The 17,821-nt window shown below is 40.0% G+C and overlaps 1 protein-coding gene across 4 annotated transcripts; it reads right to left on the bottom strand.

Moving 5' to 3' along the window:
* Positions 1-12,277: 12,277 nt before the first annotated feature.
* On the bottom strand, positions 12,278-17,463 carry LOC148869223 (putative sulfate transporter 3.5). 4 transcript variants are annotated; one of them, XM_088973001.1, is made up of 12 exons: positions 17,117-17,463; positions 16,818-17,025; positions 16,561-16,732; positions 16,077-16,142; positions 15,856-15,969; positions 15,259-15,375; positions 15,032-15,158; positions 14,642-14,928; positions 14,351-14,541; positions 13,979-14,061; positions 12,811-12,887; positions 12,278-12,728 (listed from the first exon to the last, which is right to left on the bottom strand). In XM_088973001.1, the coding sequence occupies exons 1-12, from the start codon at positions 17,427-17,429 to the stop codon at positions 12,576-12,578; spliced, it is 1,908 nt and encodes a 635-aa protein (XP_088829127.1). In that variant the 5' UTR covers positions 17,430-17,463; the 3' UTR covers positions 12,278-12,575. The 4 variants fall into 4 exon arrangements, 3 of the variants coding, with proteins under 3 accessions (XP_088829127.1, XP_088829128.1, XP_088829129.1); XR_016107970.1 differs by lacking the exon at positions 13,979-14,061; XM_088973002.1 differs by lacking the exon at positions 12,811-12,887.
* Positions 17,464-17,821: the final 358 nt, after the last annotated feature.

Below are 17,821 nucleotides of genomic sequence, written 5' to 3'. Positions count from 1 at the left end.
AGGGGTTCGACCTCTACCCACTTGGTGAAATAATCCACTGCTACTACTGAGAACTTCCTCCCACCCGTTGCTAGCGGGAATTGCCCAAGTAGATCGATGCTCCATTGTGCAAAGGGCCACGGGCTGGTGAGATACTTGAGGTCGGTAGCAGGTTGGTGGTGGATATTGGCATGCTTCTGGCATTTGTCACATTTTTTAACGAGCTCAATGGCATCTGCCTTCATTGTTGGCCAATAATACCCCTATCGAAGTGCCTTTTGGGCTAGGGCCCTACCCCCCAAGTGTCCGCTGCACAAACCAACATGAGTGTCGCGGAGTATGAGCTTGACTTTGGTAGGTCGCAAGAAACGTAGGTAGGGGAGCATGTAGGATTTCCGGTATATCCGTTCGTCTATCATGACGTATTTGGCTGCCTGGCGCTGCACCCTTCTGGCTGCATTGCGATCTGCAAGGAGGGTCCCGTGTAGCAAGAAGCCCGCGAGCAGGTCAATCCAGCTCGGCTCTGATTGAACGATGGGAGTAACCTCCTCCGCCCCCCCGAGAATGCTAGGACGAGGTAGGTCCTCTATGTACATGGTTCTCATGGTGACGTCGCTGGAGCTGGCTAATCTGGACAGGGCGTTGGCCTCAGTGTTCTCCGACCTAGGGATTTGCCTGATAAAGTGTGACTGAAAGTTGAGTAGGGCTTCTCTGACTTTGGCTAAGTAGGCGATCATGGTTGGCTCGCAAGCTTCGTATTTGCCAGTGACCTGGTTGACCACGAGTTGGGAATCGCTACAGATAATGATGTGCTTGACTTTTACTTCTCTGGCTAGAGCTAGTCCAGCTATCAACGCCTCGTACTCCGTTTCATGCCACTTGGGCCGTGCAGAACTATTTCGGCTCCACTGCCCTATTGGTTCGAGGTGCCGTCTAAGTGAAGGATCCAGGGCTCCTCATCCCAGCTCGCGCTTGACCGAACTAGGAGAGATGCCACACTGGCTGCTACCTCACGGGGCTCGAACTCGACCGGCTTGGGAGCTTCGGGCTCACCCGAGCTGGGAGCCTCGTGCTCAACCGGCCTGGGAACTTCAGAGCTGAATGTGCACTCGACAATGAAATCTGCTAAGGCTTGGGCCTTAGTGGCAGTTCGCAGCTTGTACTAGAGGTTGTACTCGCTGAGCTCAATGGCCCACTTCGTCAATTGACCAGAGACCTCGGGCTTAAATAAAACTTGCCTCAAAGGTTTGTTGGTGAGGACGATAACAGTGTGAGCCTAGAAGTATGGGCGAAGCTTCTGAGCTGCAATTACCAGTGCGTATGCTAGCTTTTCTATTTTTGGATATCCCATCTCTGCTCCCTACAATACTTTACTAACATAATAGATGGGTCGTTGAACCTGATCTACTTCCTTTATTAGTACCAAACTGACCACTTTGTCGCTTGCCGAGAGGTACAGTTCTAAAATATTGCCCCCTGGGGATGGATTAAGATCGACACACTAGCGAGGTATTTCTTGAGCTCATCAAACGTGAGCTGACAGTCTTGGGTCCATTCGAACCCTTTGCTCTTGATTGCCTTAAAGAACGGCAAACAGCAGCCCGCCAATTTGGACATGAAGCGGCTCAGGGTGGCTATGCGGCCATTCAACCTCTGAACCTCCTTCAACTTCCGGGGTGGTCTCATATCTAAGATGGCCTTGATCTTATCCGGGTTGCATTCAATGCCGCACCGGTTAACGATGTATCCTAGGAACTTTTCTAAGGTCACACCGAATACACACTTGTTTGGGTTCAATCTCATATTAAACTTGTGCAAAATTTTGAAAATAGAATGTAAGTCTTGTATTAATTCATGCAAAAATTGAGTTTTGACGACCATGTCGTCTACATAGCATTCTACTTTTATGCCAATTAACGGCGCAAACAACTTATTTACAAGCCTTTGAAAGGTTGCCCCTGCGTTTTTCAACCCGAAGGGCATAACCTTGTAACAGTATAGATCGAACTTTGTGATGAAGGCAGTCTTTTCTTCGTCCGCCGGATCCATCTTGATTTGGTTATAGCTCGAATAGGCATCCAAGAAACTTAGCAACTCGTGCCCTGAGGTTGCGTCTACCAAGGGGTCAATTATGGGGAGCGGGAAGCAGTCTTTTGGGCAAGCACGGTTTATGTTGGTGTAGTCGACGCACATGTGCCACTTGCCGTTGGCCTTCTTTACCAAGATGGGGTTGGCTACCCAACTTGGGTAATGGACTTCCCTTATGAAGCCAACTACGAGAAGCTTCTCAACCTCCTCGTCGATCGCTTTCCACTGCTCTGGGGCTAGGTTGTGTTTTTTCTGTCTAACGGGCCTAACTACAGGATCAATATTCAGCTTGTGAGTTATAAGGTCAGGGTCTATACCGGGCATCTCTGCCGCGGACCATGCAAAAATATCCAGATTTTGAAGTAAGAAACTTACCAGTTTGGATCGTAGAGGTTATTGGATGGAAGCACCGATCTGAAGTGTCCAAGCTGGGTCTGTTGTTAAGGTCGGGACTACGACTGTTTCTTCCATGGGCGCGGTTCGTTCTTCGCCTTGCTCCGTAGGCTGCTCCAATTCGAGGTCGTCGGCCACCATGGTCTTTCCTTCAGGGCGGCGATATAGCACTTGCGGAACTCGAGCTGGTAGCCCCACGCTACCCTCACACCGAAGTCTATTGGGAACTTCATAGCCAAATGATAGGTGGAGACCACCGCCCGTAGGATATGGGTGATCGGTCGACCTATTATGGCATTGTATGGGGAGGGGGTTGCGACCACCAAGAAGTCGTGGTTGAGTCTGACTACGCAGGGCCATGTGCCGATTTCCACAGGTACTGTTATTTTCCCAAGGGGCCAGACTTCTTCTCCACTGAAGCCCACCAAAGGAGTGTCCGCGGGCTTCGAGTCACTTTTCTGCAACTGAAGCTGGTCGAACGCAGCTTTGAAGAGGATATCGGTTGAGCTACCCGAGTCAACAAGTACATGCCTGACCTCGAAGTCGTTGACCCTCAACTTTATCACGAGTGCATCATCATGGGGGTAGTGGACCCCTCGCGCATCATCTTCCGTGAAGAAAATTGGCTTTTCTGTCCTCGGTTGCTTTGGAGGATTCTGTTCTTCCCGGGCGGCTTCATGAACTGACGTCCGAGCTGCTGCTGAAGTACAACCCGTGACGATTGATCCTCCCACTATCACGTTGATGGTGCCCCGAACTGGCCTCTCTTCCGGAAGCTGCCTTTGTGGCTATTTGGTCGGCCTGCTGCTGGACTCGGGAGCATCCTTACCGTGCTTCCCTTGCTAACATTTATTATTATTATTATTATTTTGTACAAAGTTCCTTAAATATCCGTGACGGATGAGCTCCTCAATCTCGTTGCAGAGGTTTTTACAATTTTCGGTACTATGACCGTGATCTCTATGAAAACTGAAGTACAAATTCTTATTTCTTTCATTGGGATTTCCCCTCAAACGGGGTGGCCACTTCACATACGGGGCGTCCTTGATTGCCATCAGGATTTCAGCCCGCTTCGCGTTCAGTGGGGTGTAATTAGTTCGGTCAGCTACTGGAGCTCGGAACGGCTAACCCGGCTTTGCTCCCCGAGCTGCATCTTTTTTCTTTCGGCTGTCCCCTTGGTTGGAAGGCTCTCCTTCCCTTTTCCTCTTCTCGAGTGCACCCTCGCCCTTCTGGTTGATCTCTTCCTCCGTGGCTATAAACTTGTCCGCGAGCTTAAGAAATTCAGCTATGGTCATCGGTTGGTTGACGACCATGTGCCATTTGAACTCTTTATGCATCACGCCTTTCTTGGCTGCTGCGAGGAGCACAACGGGGTCAAGGCGCGGTATCTACATGCACACATCGTTGAACTGCTTGATATAGCTTTGGATGGATTCTCCCTCTCTCTGCACTATGTTGAGAAGGCTTTCTTCAGTCCTCGTTCTTTGAGAATAGGCTCCTTAAAACAGAATTCTATTGCATCAGGCCCACTGGCCTCTGACAGGGCAGGTATAACCGCCACTATCAGCTTGCCGCAGCCGTTGTAGGCAGGGCTGAGGTGACATATGCGGGGCCGTCATTGCAGGGTACGTGCCTGTCAGGTGTAAGGCACCCTCTAAGGTGGCAGGCATGGTGCTGTTTGACGAGAGATATAGTTGTTGTCCCCAGATTTGTCGGGTACGGTGGTCGGGCAGGAGGTCTTCCTGCGGTATGCCGAACTTCCCTTCCGCGAGTTACCCTATGCCGGGCTATCTCGTAAGCGGCAAGCTGCCCGTGGCAAGCTAAACCAAATTGTCTGACCCGAGGTGTCTTCACCTTGGGGTATTTATAGGCGAATCGGTGTATTCCTGTCTGGGAGTGGCCCGAGGTCCATTGGGAGGAGCGTGAGTATTAGAAAAGGTCAGGGGACCCCGAGCTCGGGGGCAGCTCGGGGTGCCTTAGCCCTGGGGAGGAGGTGCAGGCTAGGCGGCTCCCGACGAGTAGTCTATCCCGCCGAATTGTTGGGCTGAACTTGGTGGGACCTTCCCTCTGAGTTGAGGCTACGCCTGCTGTGCTGTCACGCTGAGTGATCATTTGAGCAAGGTCACACCCACGTATACCTAGGCTACGAGGTCGGGCCAAATCACCCTCCATCATTAATATAATAAAATTTGATTTCATAATATATATTTTATAATATATAATATAAAATGTATGTTATAATATATGTAATATAGTAAATATTATTAAAATTTGGTTTTAATCAAAATAACCGAAAACTTAACCGAATAAACCAAATGTTCACCCCCTAGTTAAGAGGCCACCCGCCATCCTTAGCCATGAAGAAAATTTTCTTCTTCTAGGCCATCACCTTAGAAGGAAAGCTACCCAACAACTTACATCCAGATCAGAAGGATAGGTAGAAACAATACTGCTCGTCGACCAACTTCTTCATTTAACATAGTCCGGAGAAGGTCTCTAGGGTCAAAGGAAACTCAAAGTGATGGTGGACGGAGATGGTCTTAACTAGGGTCCTAATAGAGTTTGAGGTAAGTTGACCCCGTAATAATCTAGGACCTTAGGAATGAATAAGTGAAGTGGGAACCTGAGGCTAGCCACCAAGGCCTCTTGAAAGAAGTAGAGCTTGTTTCTTCTATGATTCTAAGGGAGCTGATTGTCTCTAGGAAGGATGAGGTTGAACTCATTCGGGATCCTAAAGATGTGGGCTAAGTTCAGGACATCGTCGTTTGTAAGCTCGATAGGACCGAACTTTGACCTCCGACCTCGTCCGAGGCTACCTATGGCCCCTTTATGGGAACCCTACTACTCTTGAGCCGAGGACCCTTCCTCGGCATGAGTGCCCTTCTGGTCCTCTCCATTAGAGAAACCACCCGACATGGTATTAAGTTAAAAGAAGAAAAGGAAAGAAAGGAGGGCGGAAGACTCACCGAAGTGGGAAAGGAAGTGACTAGGACCGACCTGGCTGGGCAAATCACCGAGCTGCTCAAGGATGTGAGACCTCTAACTTCACTTGGGAATTTAGAATAGGTGCAAATGGTCCCCCTAGGGGCCCCTAATTTATAGGCGAAGGGATTGTGCTATCAACGACTGATATTGATTTGATCTGATGGTTTAGAGAGGTGCAACAGTTCCGATTTCAACGTGAAAAATAATTGAGCACATTTTTTACATCTGTAAAGTTTAATCTCCATGCAATGTCTTTGCATCCACGAAATGTGACCCACCAGTTAGCCCCGAGCAGACTGGACTGGACTAGTTATGAACCGATGACCTAACGACAATCTGATATCAGGATTTAGGTTGGAATTACCCCTCATTACTTCCCAACAATATGTAGGTTGGGGAGGGTAGGGTTTAACTAAATACTATATCCTACTTGTACCCATATGGGTTGTAGAATCCCCAAACCCATCACTGCCCCAAAATCCATCATTTAACCAAAAAAAGCCTTGCCACATTGAGGCAGATACCCACTGGATAGAGTTTAAATTGCCATCCCTAAGAAGAAGAAGAAGAAGAAGTCTAGTACAACTCTGAAACAACATTGTCATCGCTAAATGGAGTTTGTAGAGGCAGAGAAGAGAGGAAGGGAAGAAAAAGGAGGAGGAGAGTCTGGATGCTTTGAAAATTTAATGAATAGTCAATGTCTCTTTGGTCCTTTTAAGTCTCATTTGGTAGACTTAAATTCCAACAAGGTACATGTAAGCAAGGATATAAGGTATTGATACGATACGCCTCAATCCATATCCATGGTCATGGACATGGGATACGCCATGACTAGATATGTATCCACGAGTTGTGTGTATCGGCATGATACGTCTTCGTATCTGGCCGTATCTATGGATACAATTTGATACACACTGATACAGAGTCGTATCCGTGCCTAGTTTGAGAAAACTGTATATTGACTACTTTTGGGTTGTTTTTCATCTTTAATAAAAATTAAAAAATAGTATTATGAAAACTAAAATAAATAATTTAAGATTTAATTTTCCCAAAAAATTTAATAAAAACTAAAAATTATAAAAATAATATATTTTATCTACCTTAGATGATTTATATATTTTATTTTACACATAATTATATTTTTAGAATGAAAACATAGTTATTATTAAAAAAAAATAGTTATTATATAAAAATACTAAATAATAAAATTTCCCAATAAAATTAATGGAAAATAGAAAATTATAATTATAAAAACTGAAATGAATAATTTAAGATTTAATTTCCCCAAAAAATTATAAATAATTTATTTTATCTACCTTAAATGATTTAATTGTTTTATTTTACAATTACATGTAAAATACAAGCATTATGTGTTAAAAATGAAAATATATTTATTATTTAAAAAATAGTTGTTATTTAAATAAAATACTAAATTAATAAATACTCCCAAAAATTAATAAAAATTGAAAATTATATTTGCAAAAATAGAAAGTGTAATAATTATTCTATGATGTTTGAATGTTCTAGAGTCCCGGTATTATTTATTGTAATATTTCTCCTCATATAACCTATTGAAATATGCATTTCTCATGTGTTTATATCTTATTCATAATACTAAGGGAAAAATCCCAATTAGTACCTTGTACTTTGGTCTAGTGCCACTTTGGTCCCCAAACTTTAAAACGCGACAATTCAGTACCCGAACTTTTAAAACATGCCAATCTAATACTTGTTGTTAACCAACCTATTAACCAACAGTTAAGTGGCATTTGAAAAAAAACATAAATGCCCTTTGAGTGTCTTCTAATTTTCTTTATAAACCATCCAAATGTTGACAAAAAAATGAACAGTTTCAAATCCTTGCCTCTTTTATTCAAGAAAGTTAGGGTCACATCTTTGTGGGCATTGTAGTGACCCCAACTTTCATAAGCAAAAGATGCAAGGATTTGGGACTGTTCATTTTTTATCAATGTTTGGATGGTTGATAAAGAAAATTAAAAGACACTCGAAGGGCATTCATGTCTTTTTTCAACCTACTTAACGGTTGGTTAATGGACTGGTTAACAATAGGTACATGATTGGCACATTTTGAAAGTTCGGGTACCGAATTGGCACTAAGCCTAAAGTATAGGCTTAGTATTATTAATGTATTTATGTGATATGTATGCATTTTCCTAACGTATCCAAGCGTTTCTATATCTTTCATTCATATCCATGCATTTTCAAAGTGCATCTGTATCCGCATCCTACTTATTTGATACGATATCCGATACTGATACTTTGATTATTGCATGTAAGTAGTTTTTGAAAATTAAAGGATACATATAAGTGGTTTCCTCAAATCTCACGAGGTCCTTTTAAGTATTATTATCTCTAACAACAACAACAATGGTGGCGGTAGTGATGATGATGATGATAGTGACTTTATAGGACATTCCTAAATTTTATTCCATATTCGAAAATCCATGTTATTCATGTATTATACATTCATGAGAAAGTCTTGTATCCTTCCATATAATTGAATATTTTAGAATTTAATATGTTCTTAAAATATGTACTAAAGAATTATGTAACATAGGTGAAATCAACTAGCACCATAAAAGTAGTAACCAATCGGGGGGTTTTCATCAAAACTCCCAAGGGTTGTGATTGGTCAAAGCCTTTTTGGTATCATGTCTTTTTGACATCGTAGATTTTCCCTTACATATTTATACTATATTTTAAAGTGTGGATGTGGAGTGAAAGTTTTTCTGAACTAAAATTACTCTCTATTTCTTTGTCTAAGAAAGGATATAAAAGTAATTTTATTATAGTTTTAATGGCAACTAAAATACCCATATTTGTGTATTTAATTTATCTCTATTTGTAAAGTTTGAAAATGTAACTTCAATTATTATTTTACACCTCTTTTAATCCCCTCTCATTAACTCTTATACATAAGGCAATAACTCCCATTTTCTCTTATTAAATGTTATTTTAAGTTATTATTTTACTAATAAATGATACTAATTAGATCTATGCCAATATTTTTAATAATATTAAACTATATTTTAAAATTGACTCAAAAAACAAAGCCATTCTTTATCCAAGTGGTGGCTAAGCAATTCAACCATCTAAATCAAATCAATGAATCTATGAACTCATAGTTAGGTAATAAAAATTTTAAAATAAAAATAAATATAGTAAATTATAAAAATGTAGAAAAATTAACACATTTATGATATTTTATTAATCAAGTTAAAAAATAAGTGCAATAAAAAAGAATTATTTGTTGAGAAATGGTGAATTATATTGAAGGATAAGAAAGATACAAAGCTGCCAAGGGAGAGGTTCCCTCAAAACAACCATAGAGTAAAAAGATAAACCAGAGCTACCCCTTACAAGACAAACTCCTCATCCCAAATTAAAGAGTTTTAGTGATTAACAAACATCCTAAAATTGACATTTCTGAAGCTGTTGTTTATAACACTCCAATTTACTAGCGTCTTCTCCACAGCTACACAAACTTTCATTGGCTGCTTGGCTTTGTCTTCAAAAATATTGTTTCTCTTTCCAGAGACACCGATAGATCACCAAAGGAATATCTTTCCAGAGTATCTTACCCCACTTGGCAAAAACCTTAATCCTCCATTGAGTCAATAGAGATTCCAGATTTGTAGGGTAACCCAGCTCACATTGAACAGATTTAGCACATGGGACCATACTTGACGCAAAAAACTACAGAAAATCAGAAGATGGTTGGCGGTTTTATTAATGATGAAAATGATATACATAATTTAGAACTAATAAAAAATGAAACTATTTTATTATTTGGCAAAGATCAATAGTTCAACCTTTGGGTTAAATGTGTTAACCTTTAATATCATAAATAAATAATAAAAAATAATAAAATTAAAAAATTAAAAAATACATAAACTTTGCAAAAAAAAAAACATTTAGGCACATTATAATATTGTATATTTATCATATTAAACAAAAAGTAAGTGTAGCATATAAAATTATTTTTACACACATAAATACAAATATATATATATATATATAAAATTGAACACATCTATAATTTTATATTTACACTACTATTAAAAGTATGCATAAGATTGTGAAACTTTCTTTTAACTAAAATACTCATTTTTGGATCTAGCCAATATTTAATTGTGATGTTTAAATTATAAATTGAACTAGTACTTTTCACCTCATTCAATTCCCTCTATTTAATTGTTATGTTTTTTTTTTTTTCTAAATGAACACAAAAACATACACCGAAAAGATAAAACATTACAAAAAGAAGAGTTTAATCAAGCAAGTAGGCCTGCCAATGATACTTGAAACTTCAATAACTCAATTCAATTATCACATATTTGAATGAGGTGTTTATATAATTAAATTTGGATTTGGCAATTTGCATCCAATTAATAATTGAAAATAAAAAATAAAAAAATACATAAAGTTTGTAGAAAATTTTGATTATATTATAAATATCATTATCATCATCTAGAATTGTCATGTGGAAAGCACATGCTCACTTACTAGTTATGTAAAATAAATGAAAATGTGTTATAAAGACCATGGCACCTATTAGAAAAAGCGATATATTACAAATTAAATGGCTAAAAGAGCAAGGATATACCCAAGGACTTGAGTGGAAATACCAAAAAATGATTTAAGCTCCCATAATTTAATGACGGATGTGACACTAAACACAATGAAATGGCCAAACATGATTCATGTAACCAAATCCATATATTTGGGAAAAGGCTTTAGAAGAAGATGACAAAGTGAAAATAAAAATACTTGTACTAGATTTTATCATTACCTTAGTTTATAGCTGACCTAATAGTCGAGATGGTCACTCAGTGTTCCATAGCCACCCTTAAGTCCTTTTGTACCATTTAATATGTGGTGCCCGTTAGGGAGGGCTTTCGGGCAGTGGCTTGTGGTGTTCTAAGGGGGCACCACATGAAAAGCCCCAAGGCTTTGTTTGCTTTTCATAAGTTATTTACCCTTGTTCTTTTGTTTTTTAGGTAAATAAGTCAATGACCATTTTAGCCATAAAAATCCATTATTAAAATGGACATTTTTGTCCTATCCAAGTGTTGTTATCTTCCCCCAGGTGGGAAAGTTATTAACAGATGGGTATCACTTAACAGTGGGGTAAGTTGGTCAATGGGTATCCCATTGACCAACTTACCCCACTTTCAAAATCCAAAAAAAAACGAATGCCCCCCAAAAGTAATGCTTGGTAAAAATTTGGAAAGCCAACAAACCACTTTCGTTAAGCCAGTTAAGTGACTCTCCCATGAAGCTACTTTGATTTGCTTATCTGGAATTCACATAAACAGCTAATCTAAAGCTGGGCCCTCCCAAACGGGTATAGAGATCTCAATGAAATTACAGTACAAAAAGCTTTTGTCTACCGGGGTCCAGTATTAATTGAGCTAGACAAACTGAACCAAATCCAAACCTGAAGGACCATAATATCACTTGTTGGCCCTTGTTTTGCCTAGTTCAGCTCAAATATAAGCTAGTTATAAATTGATAGATAATCGTGGACTGTGAGACAATGTTATTGCATTCATGTTTTTCTTTTTTCCAATGATATCTCCCAATGGAAATAGAACACACTCAACATGTGTTTTAGATTTCCAACAACCATAATAATTTCATCATTTTCTTTATCTTGTTTTACACTACCAGTCCCAAGCTATTTCGGGATTACCTGAATGCGATGGCTATAAAGCAGGCTGTGGAATCAATGTTAACGTCCAACACTATTTTGGGGCCACAGTGAGAGAGGTTGAATGGCTATAGGCCAATGTACTTTATGACCAGTCCGGATGAGCTGGAGACAAAATTTTATACACCCGGCTGAATTATTCATTACAGTTGAACACAACAGTGCTTACTGTGGGCCTCATCTGAGACCCAGCTGTATTGAACACTGGCATGTCCAACCGTGATAGTTAATTCAGCTGGATGTGTATGTTTTTGTCTCCAGCTAATCCACCCCCCTTTGTGACTGGTGTGAAATACTATTATTGGTTCATAGCCTATTTATAACAGCTATTGTGTTCAGCTAATCCTGTCCAAATGAAAGAGGATTGTGTCAAGCTGGCAGTATATCTGCTCATGGGCGAGGCTCGGGCTTGGCTTTTGCCAAAATGATAATGGGCCTGGGTCAAATCCCAAGCCCAAAACAGCATAGAATTGAGCCCGAAGCTCAGCCCGTGAACAGGTCAAGCTATCAGCCAATGCTGAATCAATTATCCAAGTAATTTCTATATGAACTTCGAATTGTATGTTGAAACATTTTATTTTCTGGCCCTTTGTTACTTATTGCCTTCTCTAATATACAATCTCTTCTACATCCTTGTTCACCTCTCTGTCTCTCTCTCTCAGCTGTATTTTTTTTCAAGATGTTGAGCACTCACTCATTAAAAGAGAATTACAAATTTAAAGAATATTCGATAGATCCAAGTAACTTGGGAGATTTAGCACAACCCAATCTCTAGAATCATCAAGGAGCATTGAAACTAGTGATATCCTTCTCTCTTTCAACTAGTGTTTGATACCATTATTGTTGTTTTCTACCTAAAATGTTTCTGGGTTCATCAATACAAATTGTTGTTTCTACTAGAAATGTCTAATTTCACTTTCAACCATAAATGTCAATGATCATGTTGAAACCTCAAATTAGTTGAAGTATTATTGATATTATCATGTTGGTTCTACTTGTACATATTTGTTGAAACCTCCCCCTAACAAAGTGGTTATTTATACAACCGTTGCTTTCAGGTTGGCATGAAACTGGGAAGTACATGAAGTAGCTTAAAACTGATGCACTGGAAAAACTTTGGATTAGTGCGTTAATTCATCTATTGGGGTTTGAGCTAATTTCAACATACAAGAAGGATACAAGAAATGAGGAATCAGCCAGAAAACCACCCTGGCTGAACCACTATGGCACTATCATCTTGACTGGAGCATAGTTACAGATAGATCATCAAAAATGAGGTTTCTTGATTCATCTCTTGAGATAATCAGCTTAGCCATTTACCTATTGGTTCATACTTCCAAGACTATATCATCAACTTCATTGACTTTCCATCTGTGGCATCAGAGGTTGCCATGGACTAATTCTTCTGCTTTGATTCATTAAGAAGGAAATGGCATGCATCAGTTGCCTCTTTGATTGATAAGAAGACTGAATCTTTTCCAATGGAGTCTATGAATCTCGATAATGTCAGCTTCTCTAGCACCTCTCTCCTGGGGTTTACTATTGCCATCTGAATAGATGATACAATCACATAATTTAGTTCATCTTATTTGGAGGAAAAAAAAAAAGATAATCAAGAGATGTGGTTTTACCTTAATTCCCCTTCTTTCCATGTTCCTATAGACTTCAGATAACATTTCAATGCCAGTCATGTCAATAGAAGTAACTCCTATTGTGACAAAACCACATTTACATTGATATTAGTTGCCAAACAATTTAAGGCTCCGTTTGGTTCGTGGGAATAGGGGTTTGGAATCGGAATAGGAATAGCCGACTGTTTGATTGGACGGAATCAAAATTCCATTTTCATTCATGCTGAAATAGAATTCTTCCATTTGGGGGAATGGCCATTCCCTGTCCCTCCCTTGAGAATGAAACCTCAATTCCTATTAATTTTAATTCACATTCTCATTTCTGTCTGAACCATGATTATAAGAATGAATCATTATGATTCCGATTCCAATTCCGACTACAAACCAAAGGACCCTAATATTTTTCCTTGCAAGAGTACATATGTTCAGAGTAAAATCTTTTTTTAAACCCAACATGAATGTATATCCTTTTTGTTTTAATGGGCTGAAGTTTATATGGCCAACCAGGGGTGGGACCAACATTGGGTAATGGCCTTTAAGTTTAGATGGAACCGACCCAAAAACCTGAAATTTGAGATATATCAAAATTTCCAAAAATTCCAATAGGATCAGTTTGTTTGCAGTATAAATTTCATGTTACATTGAGAGCTTTGCAGCATTAGAACTTTCCATGGATGCACTGGTTCTTACCAAGCAACTCTCTAGTTAGCAGCCAAGTGGTTGTGATCAATTTTATTTATTGCCCTCCATAATCCATAGGAAATTCCATTGTATAATTACTACAGCTTAATCTATTGCACAAACCTTCCCTTAGGCTTCATTTGTGTGCAGCGATTTTGCACCTAGTTTGGGTTTGTAGCAATTTGTTCATAACAAAGATTTGCACCCCCACCTGGGGCAAAATTTGCACTTTTAGCCTTATTTGCACTCAATTTTGTGTAAATTTTGCATCCCAAAAACAGATGCAAAATTTGCACCACCTTAGCTTGCCCCAATACAAAATAGGAACTGCGTCATTTTACCTATTCCAAACAAACAAAACAAAGTGAAACCTGAAACAAATTTGTATTTCCCCATTTATACTCCAGTGCTTTTTTTTTTTTTGGGGGGGGGGGTGGGTATGCTTATGAGATTCATACTTTAGATTTATGAATTTGTTTATGCTTACCTCCTAAATCAAGTATAAGATGGTCAAGGTCATTGCTGCTGGAGTTCAAAGTTTCCTTTTCATCTTCAACCCACCTCGAAATCCTAGTTAGTGCAAAAAAATTCAGTAAGACCCTCTAGTAAATGCCATACATATATTTTTGTTCAAATTAGGGTCGATTACTTGGTGTAATGGTAAAATCTTAGGCTGGCAAGTGTGAGAACGCGGGTTTGAGTCTGAGAGTGGTTACTTTGGTTCTAAACAAAAAGCCAAAGCCCAAAGGTTAGGACTGTATCCGGTCTACCCCTCCCAAGACCCTATATAACTGCCACCAAATTGAAAAAGCAAAATAAAATAAGTGCTTTATGGGTGATTCTCACTATTGATTCATACCTTTCTCTAATGTAGGTACAATTGGCAAAGTAAATTGGGGATCCCAATTGCAGGATTAGAATGCCTTGGATCCCAGTTGCAGAGGGACACTGCTCTACATCAACATACATTGTTGAGCTAGGTAAGTTCCCAAGCTTGGATGTAGAAGGCCTAGCCACATACAGAAGTGCTCTGAGTACTGAAATTCCCACCTGAAACAAACATAACAAATTAAATGGGAATCAAACAGAACTAGTGTTATTAACAAAGAACTTAAAATCTGATGCTGTATGTGAGCAAAGAGATCCTTACTGACAAGAGGAGGCCAATGTCCATGCTAATAAAAATGACTCCCAAGAAGGCAGCCATACAGATGCAGAAATCAAATTTGTCAACCTTGAAGAAGTGATAAGCCTTTTCATACTCGATGAGACCCAGCATTGCAGACATGATGATGGCTGAGAGAGCCACAAGAGGGGTGAATTTGAAGAGAGGAGCCAAGAACAGAAGAGTTAACATCAAGCACACAGACATCACAACGTTCGACATTGCCGTCTTGCATCCCGCATTGTAGTTCACTGCAGATTTCGAAAATGGCCCTGCATTTGGAGCAGCCATACATGTCAAAGAGAAGCATTCACAGACTGATTTATTGAATTGGTAGATCAAAAACAAATTAAAACTTGGTTCAGTCCAAGAGACCTGTAGTCAAGTAGCAGGAAGTAAAGGAACCAACAATGTTCATCATTCCAAAAGCTATCATTTCCTTATTCCCATCAACTTGGTCATTTTTCACCATTGCAAAGCTCCTCCCTACTGCTATTCCCTCCTGTAGAGAGAATCAAAAGAAAAACAAAACCATCATAAGCTTAGGCAATCTGGAGGGAGATTTATTTCAAGAAAAGATGATTTGATGCTAGTGGTCTTACAGCCAGAGCCAAGATGCCTGTAATGATCCCAGCTTTTATGGTTGATGGCAGGTACCTAGAGTCAAAATTCAGAGCTTTAATTGAAAGAGGATTCAATCCTTTACTCAAGTCACCCACCTGTCTCACATAACGTAGTAATGTCAGCTAAATTCAAGAACATTGAAGTACAATCAAAAGGACAGAAGAGGAACAGAACTCCTGTCTCCCATTGAAGATGTAGTCCATATTTTAACACTACAAATATTGGTAGTCTCATCAGGGTCAGATATTGGTACCCTTGATTCTTGAACCATGGAAACCTGAGGTTCGGGTTGCAGCCTTCTGGGTTTGGATCAAAATGGGCCAGCCCAATTTTAAGATTAGCCCATGACAGAGTGCCTGGAGTGAGCACGTAAGGCCCACTGATCTGTCTGTGCAACTTGGGCGGGCTAAGATTGGGCTTTCGTCAAAATTGAATGGGTCCGGCCCAAAGCCTGAAACAGTGTAAAGTGCTAATGGCTACCAAGACCCTTGATAGTTGGGTTTGTTGAATCTCCGGCCCACATTTTTTCTACTACAAGGAATTGGAAAAAAAAGAGGAAAAATTAAGAACTTAACGATCTGGATCCCGTGCTTCTCTGCATGAACCAAATAAGCGAAAACACAGCCCACTACCACGGTCACCATTGGAGCTATTGCTGCTACCCAAAACAGTTTTTCCTTCTTCTTCTTCTGCAATTTTTTTTTTTATGAATTAATATAATTTTCATATCTATAACTAAAAAAAGAAGGAAAATCAAAAATTAAAAAACGAAAAGAAGAATGTTTTGTGGTCTTACCAGGAACCTAGTGAAGAGGATGAAAACGAGGAAGCATAAACCTACAACTGCACTTTCCCATCTCCACTGCAACAATATAAATAAGTAAAAATAAATAAATAATTATAAAAAAAAAATTCAAGCTTTAGTTGATGGGGATAGTGTTTTCGAATGGCCATTGACTCAGGACTCAGATGGTTGGACCATTTGACTTGGAAACCATTCAGGCAATCGGTTCCGCTTCATCTTTATCCCGGGTCCTTGGCAAAAAAGCCATTGATTTGATCGGCCCGCTGACCTGGGCAGGCAAACCGTTGATCCGTTCAACATTTTTAGCTGTTTTTTATTTTAATCACTTTTTTAATTTTAAAAATTTTAATTTGGAATGGGCCGTCCATTCAAACCAGACAGACAAACCGTTGACCCAAAAACCGGTGGCCAGAAGGGTTCCGGTTACAGGTCGGTTTTTAGAACCTTGATGAGGATAAGACCAGAGTCACCAGACCTCGTGTCTTTGGCTGAAGACTGCACGCATGACTGAAACTACATCGGTTTTAGACGTAAAATGCGTCAAACCAAACATGCCCTTCAACTGTTGCAGACAGATTATCGTCGCTGCTCCTCCCATAAAGCCAGTGATTGTGGAATGTGGTAAAAAGTCTACCAAGATCCCGAGTCTGCAAATATAGATTACAGAATAAGGAAAAGAACAGTGGAACTCTCTCTCTCTCTCTCTCTCTCTCTCTCTGATCAGAGTCTCACCTGAAGAGACCAAGAGCTGCCTGAAAGACACCGGTGAAGAAGGTAGCAGTGAATATTAGATGAAGATACAATGTTGGGTCGTCTTTGGGTGATACTACCCCTCCTACAATCGAAAACAAAAGCAATGACGCGGCCGCTACAGTCCCGACGGCGAGATCCTTCGAGCTACCGAAAATGGTGTATACTAGAGGCGGTACAAAGCTTGAATCTGCAACAAATTGCCAGTGATTCATCATCAAGCTATTCGGAGAGAAATTACATTGAAATATGAATGGAGAGGGATGGAAGAAACTGCTTACATAGGCCGATTATTGATGGTATGTTTGCAAGCTTAGCGTAGCTGATGCCTTGAGGGATTGCCAGGCTAGCAATGGTGATTCCAGAGAGCAGGTCGTATCGAAATAGACGGAAGTTGTATTTTGGCAGCCATTCGAAGACCGGAAAGAAGTACTGGGCTGCCTTCTTTGCTTTCCGAAGCGGTGGCTCATTCTTGAATTGCCGGAAAGGGTCGTCTGGGAAGAAAGTCTCCTTCAGATCAGATTTGAATGAGGTCGTGAAGTTTCTTGGGGTGGTGAAGTTCACCTTGTGAACTACCTCACCAGTGCTTCTCATGGCTCTGCAGTTTGGAGAGAGAGAGAGAGAGAGGTGTTACAGCTTACCAGTAAAGGATTCCTATATATAGAGGATGACAGTGGAGGACTCAGACGTGGAAGGATGGGATTGAATGGGCGGAGTCTCTGCTTGTAATAGTAAACGCGGTTAGTCTGGCTTTATGGCTTTATCCAAATCTGCACGTTAAAACTTAGGGAAAATCTAAGTAAACGGTGCTGTGTTGTAAGCGTCATTTTCTTAATTTAGCAACGGTAGAACGTTTTCCCAGCAGAAAACAGCACCGCCTTCTGTTTGATATCAATGCCTCATGTCCGTTTTCTACACCGGTACCCATTATCTAGTGTGTATATATTATAAAGGTGTAGGAGAATCCCATATTCATCATACGGTCT

Source organism: Nelumbo lutea, chromosome 2 (assembly GCF_056320005.1).
Source record: "Nelumbo lutea isolate HS-2025 chromosome 2, American lotus-T2T, whole genome shotgun sequence".
NCBI lineage: Eukaryota > Viridiplantae > Streptophyta > Magnoliopsida > Proteales > Nelumbonaceae > Nelumbo > Nelumbo lutea.
The sequence above is the reverse complement of the archived record's forward strand: the minus strand, read 5'-3'. Positions and strand labels throughout refer to the sequence as shown.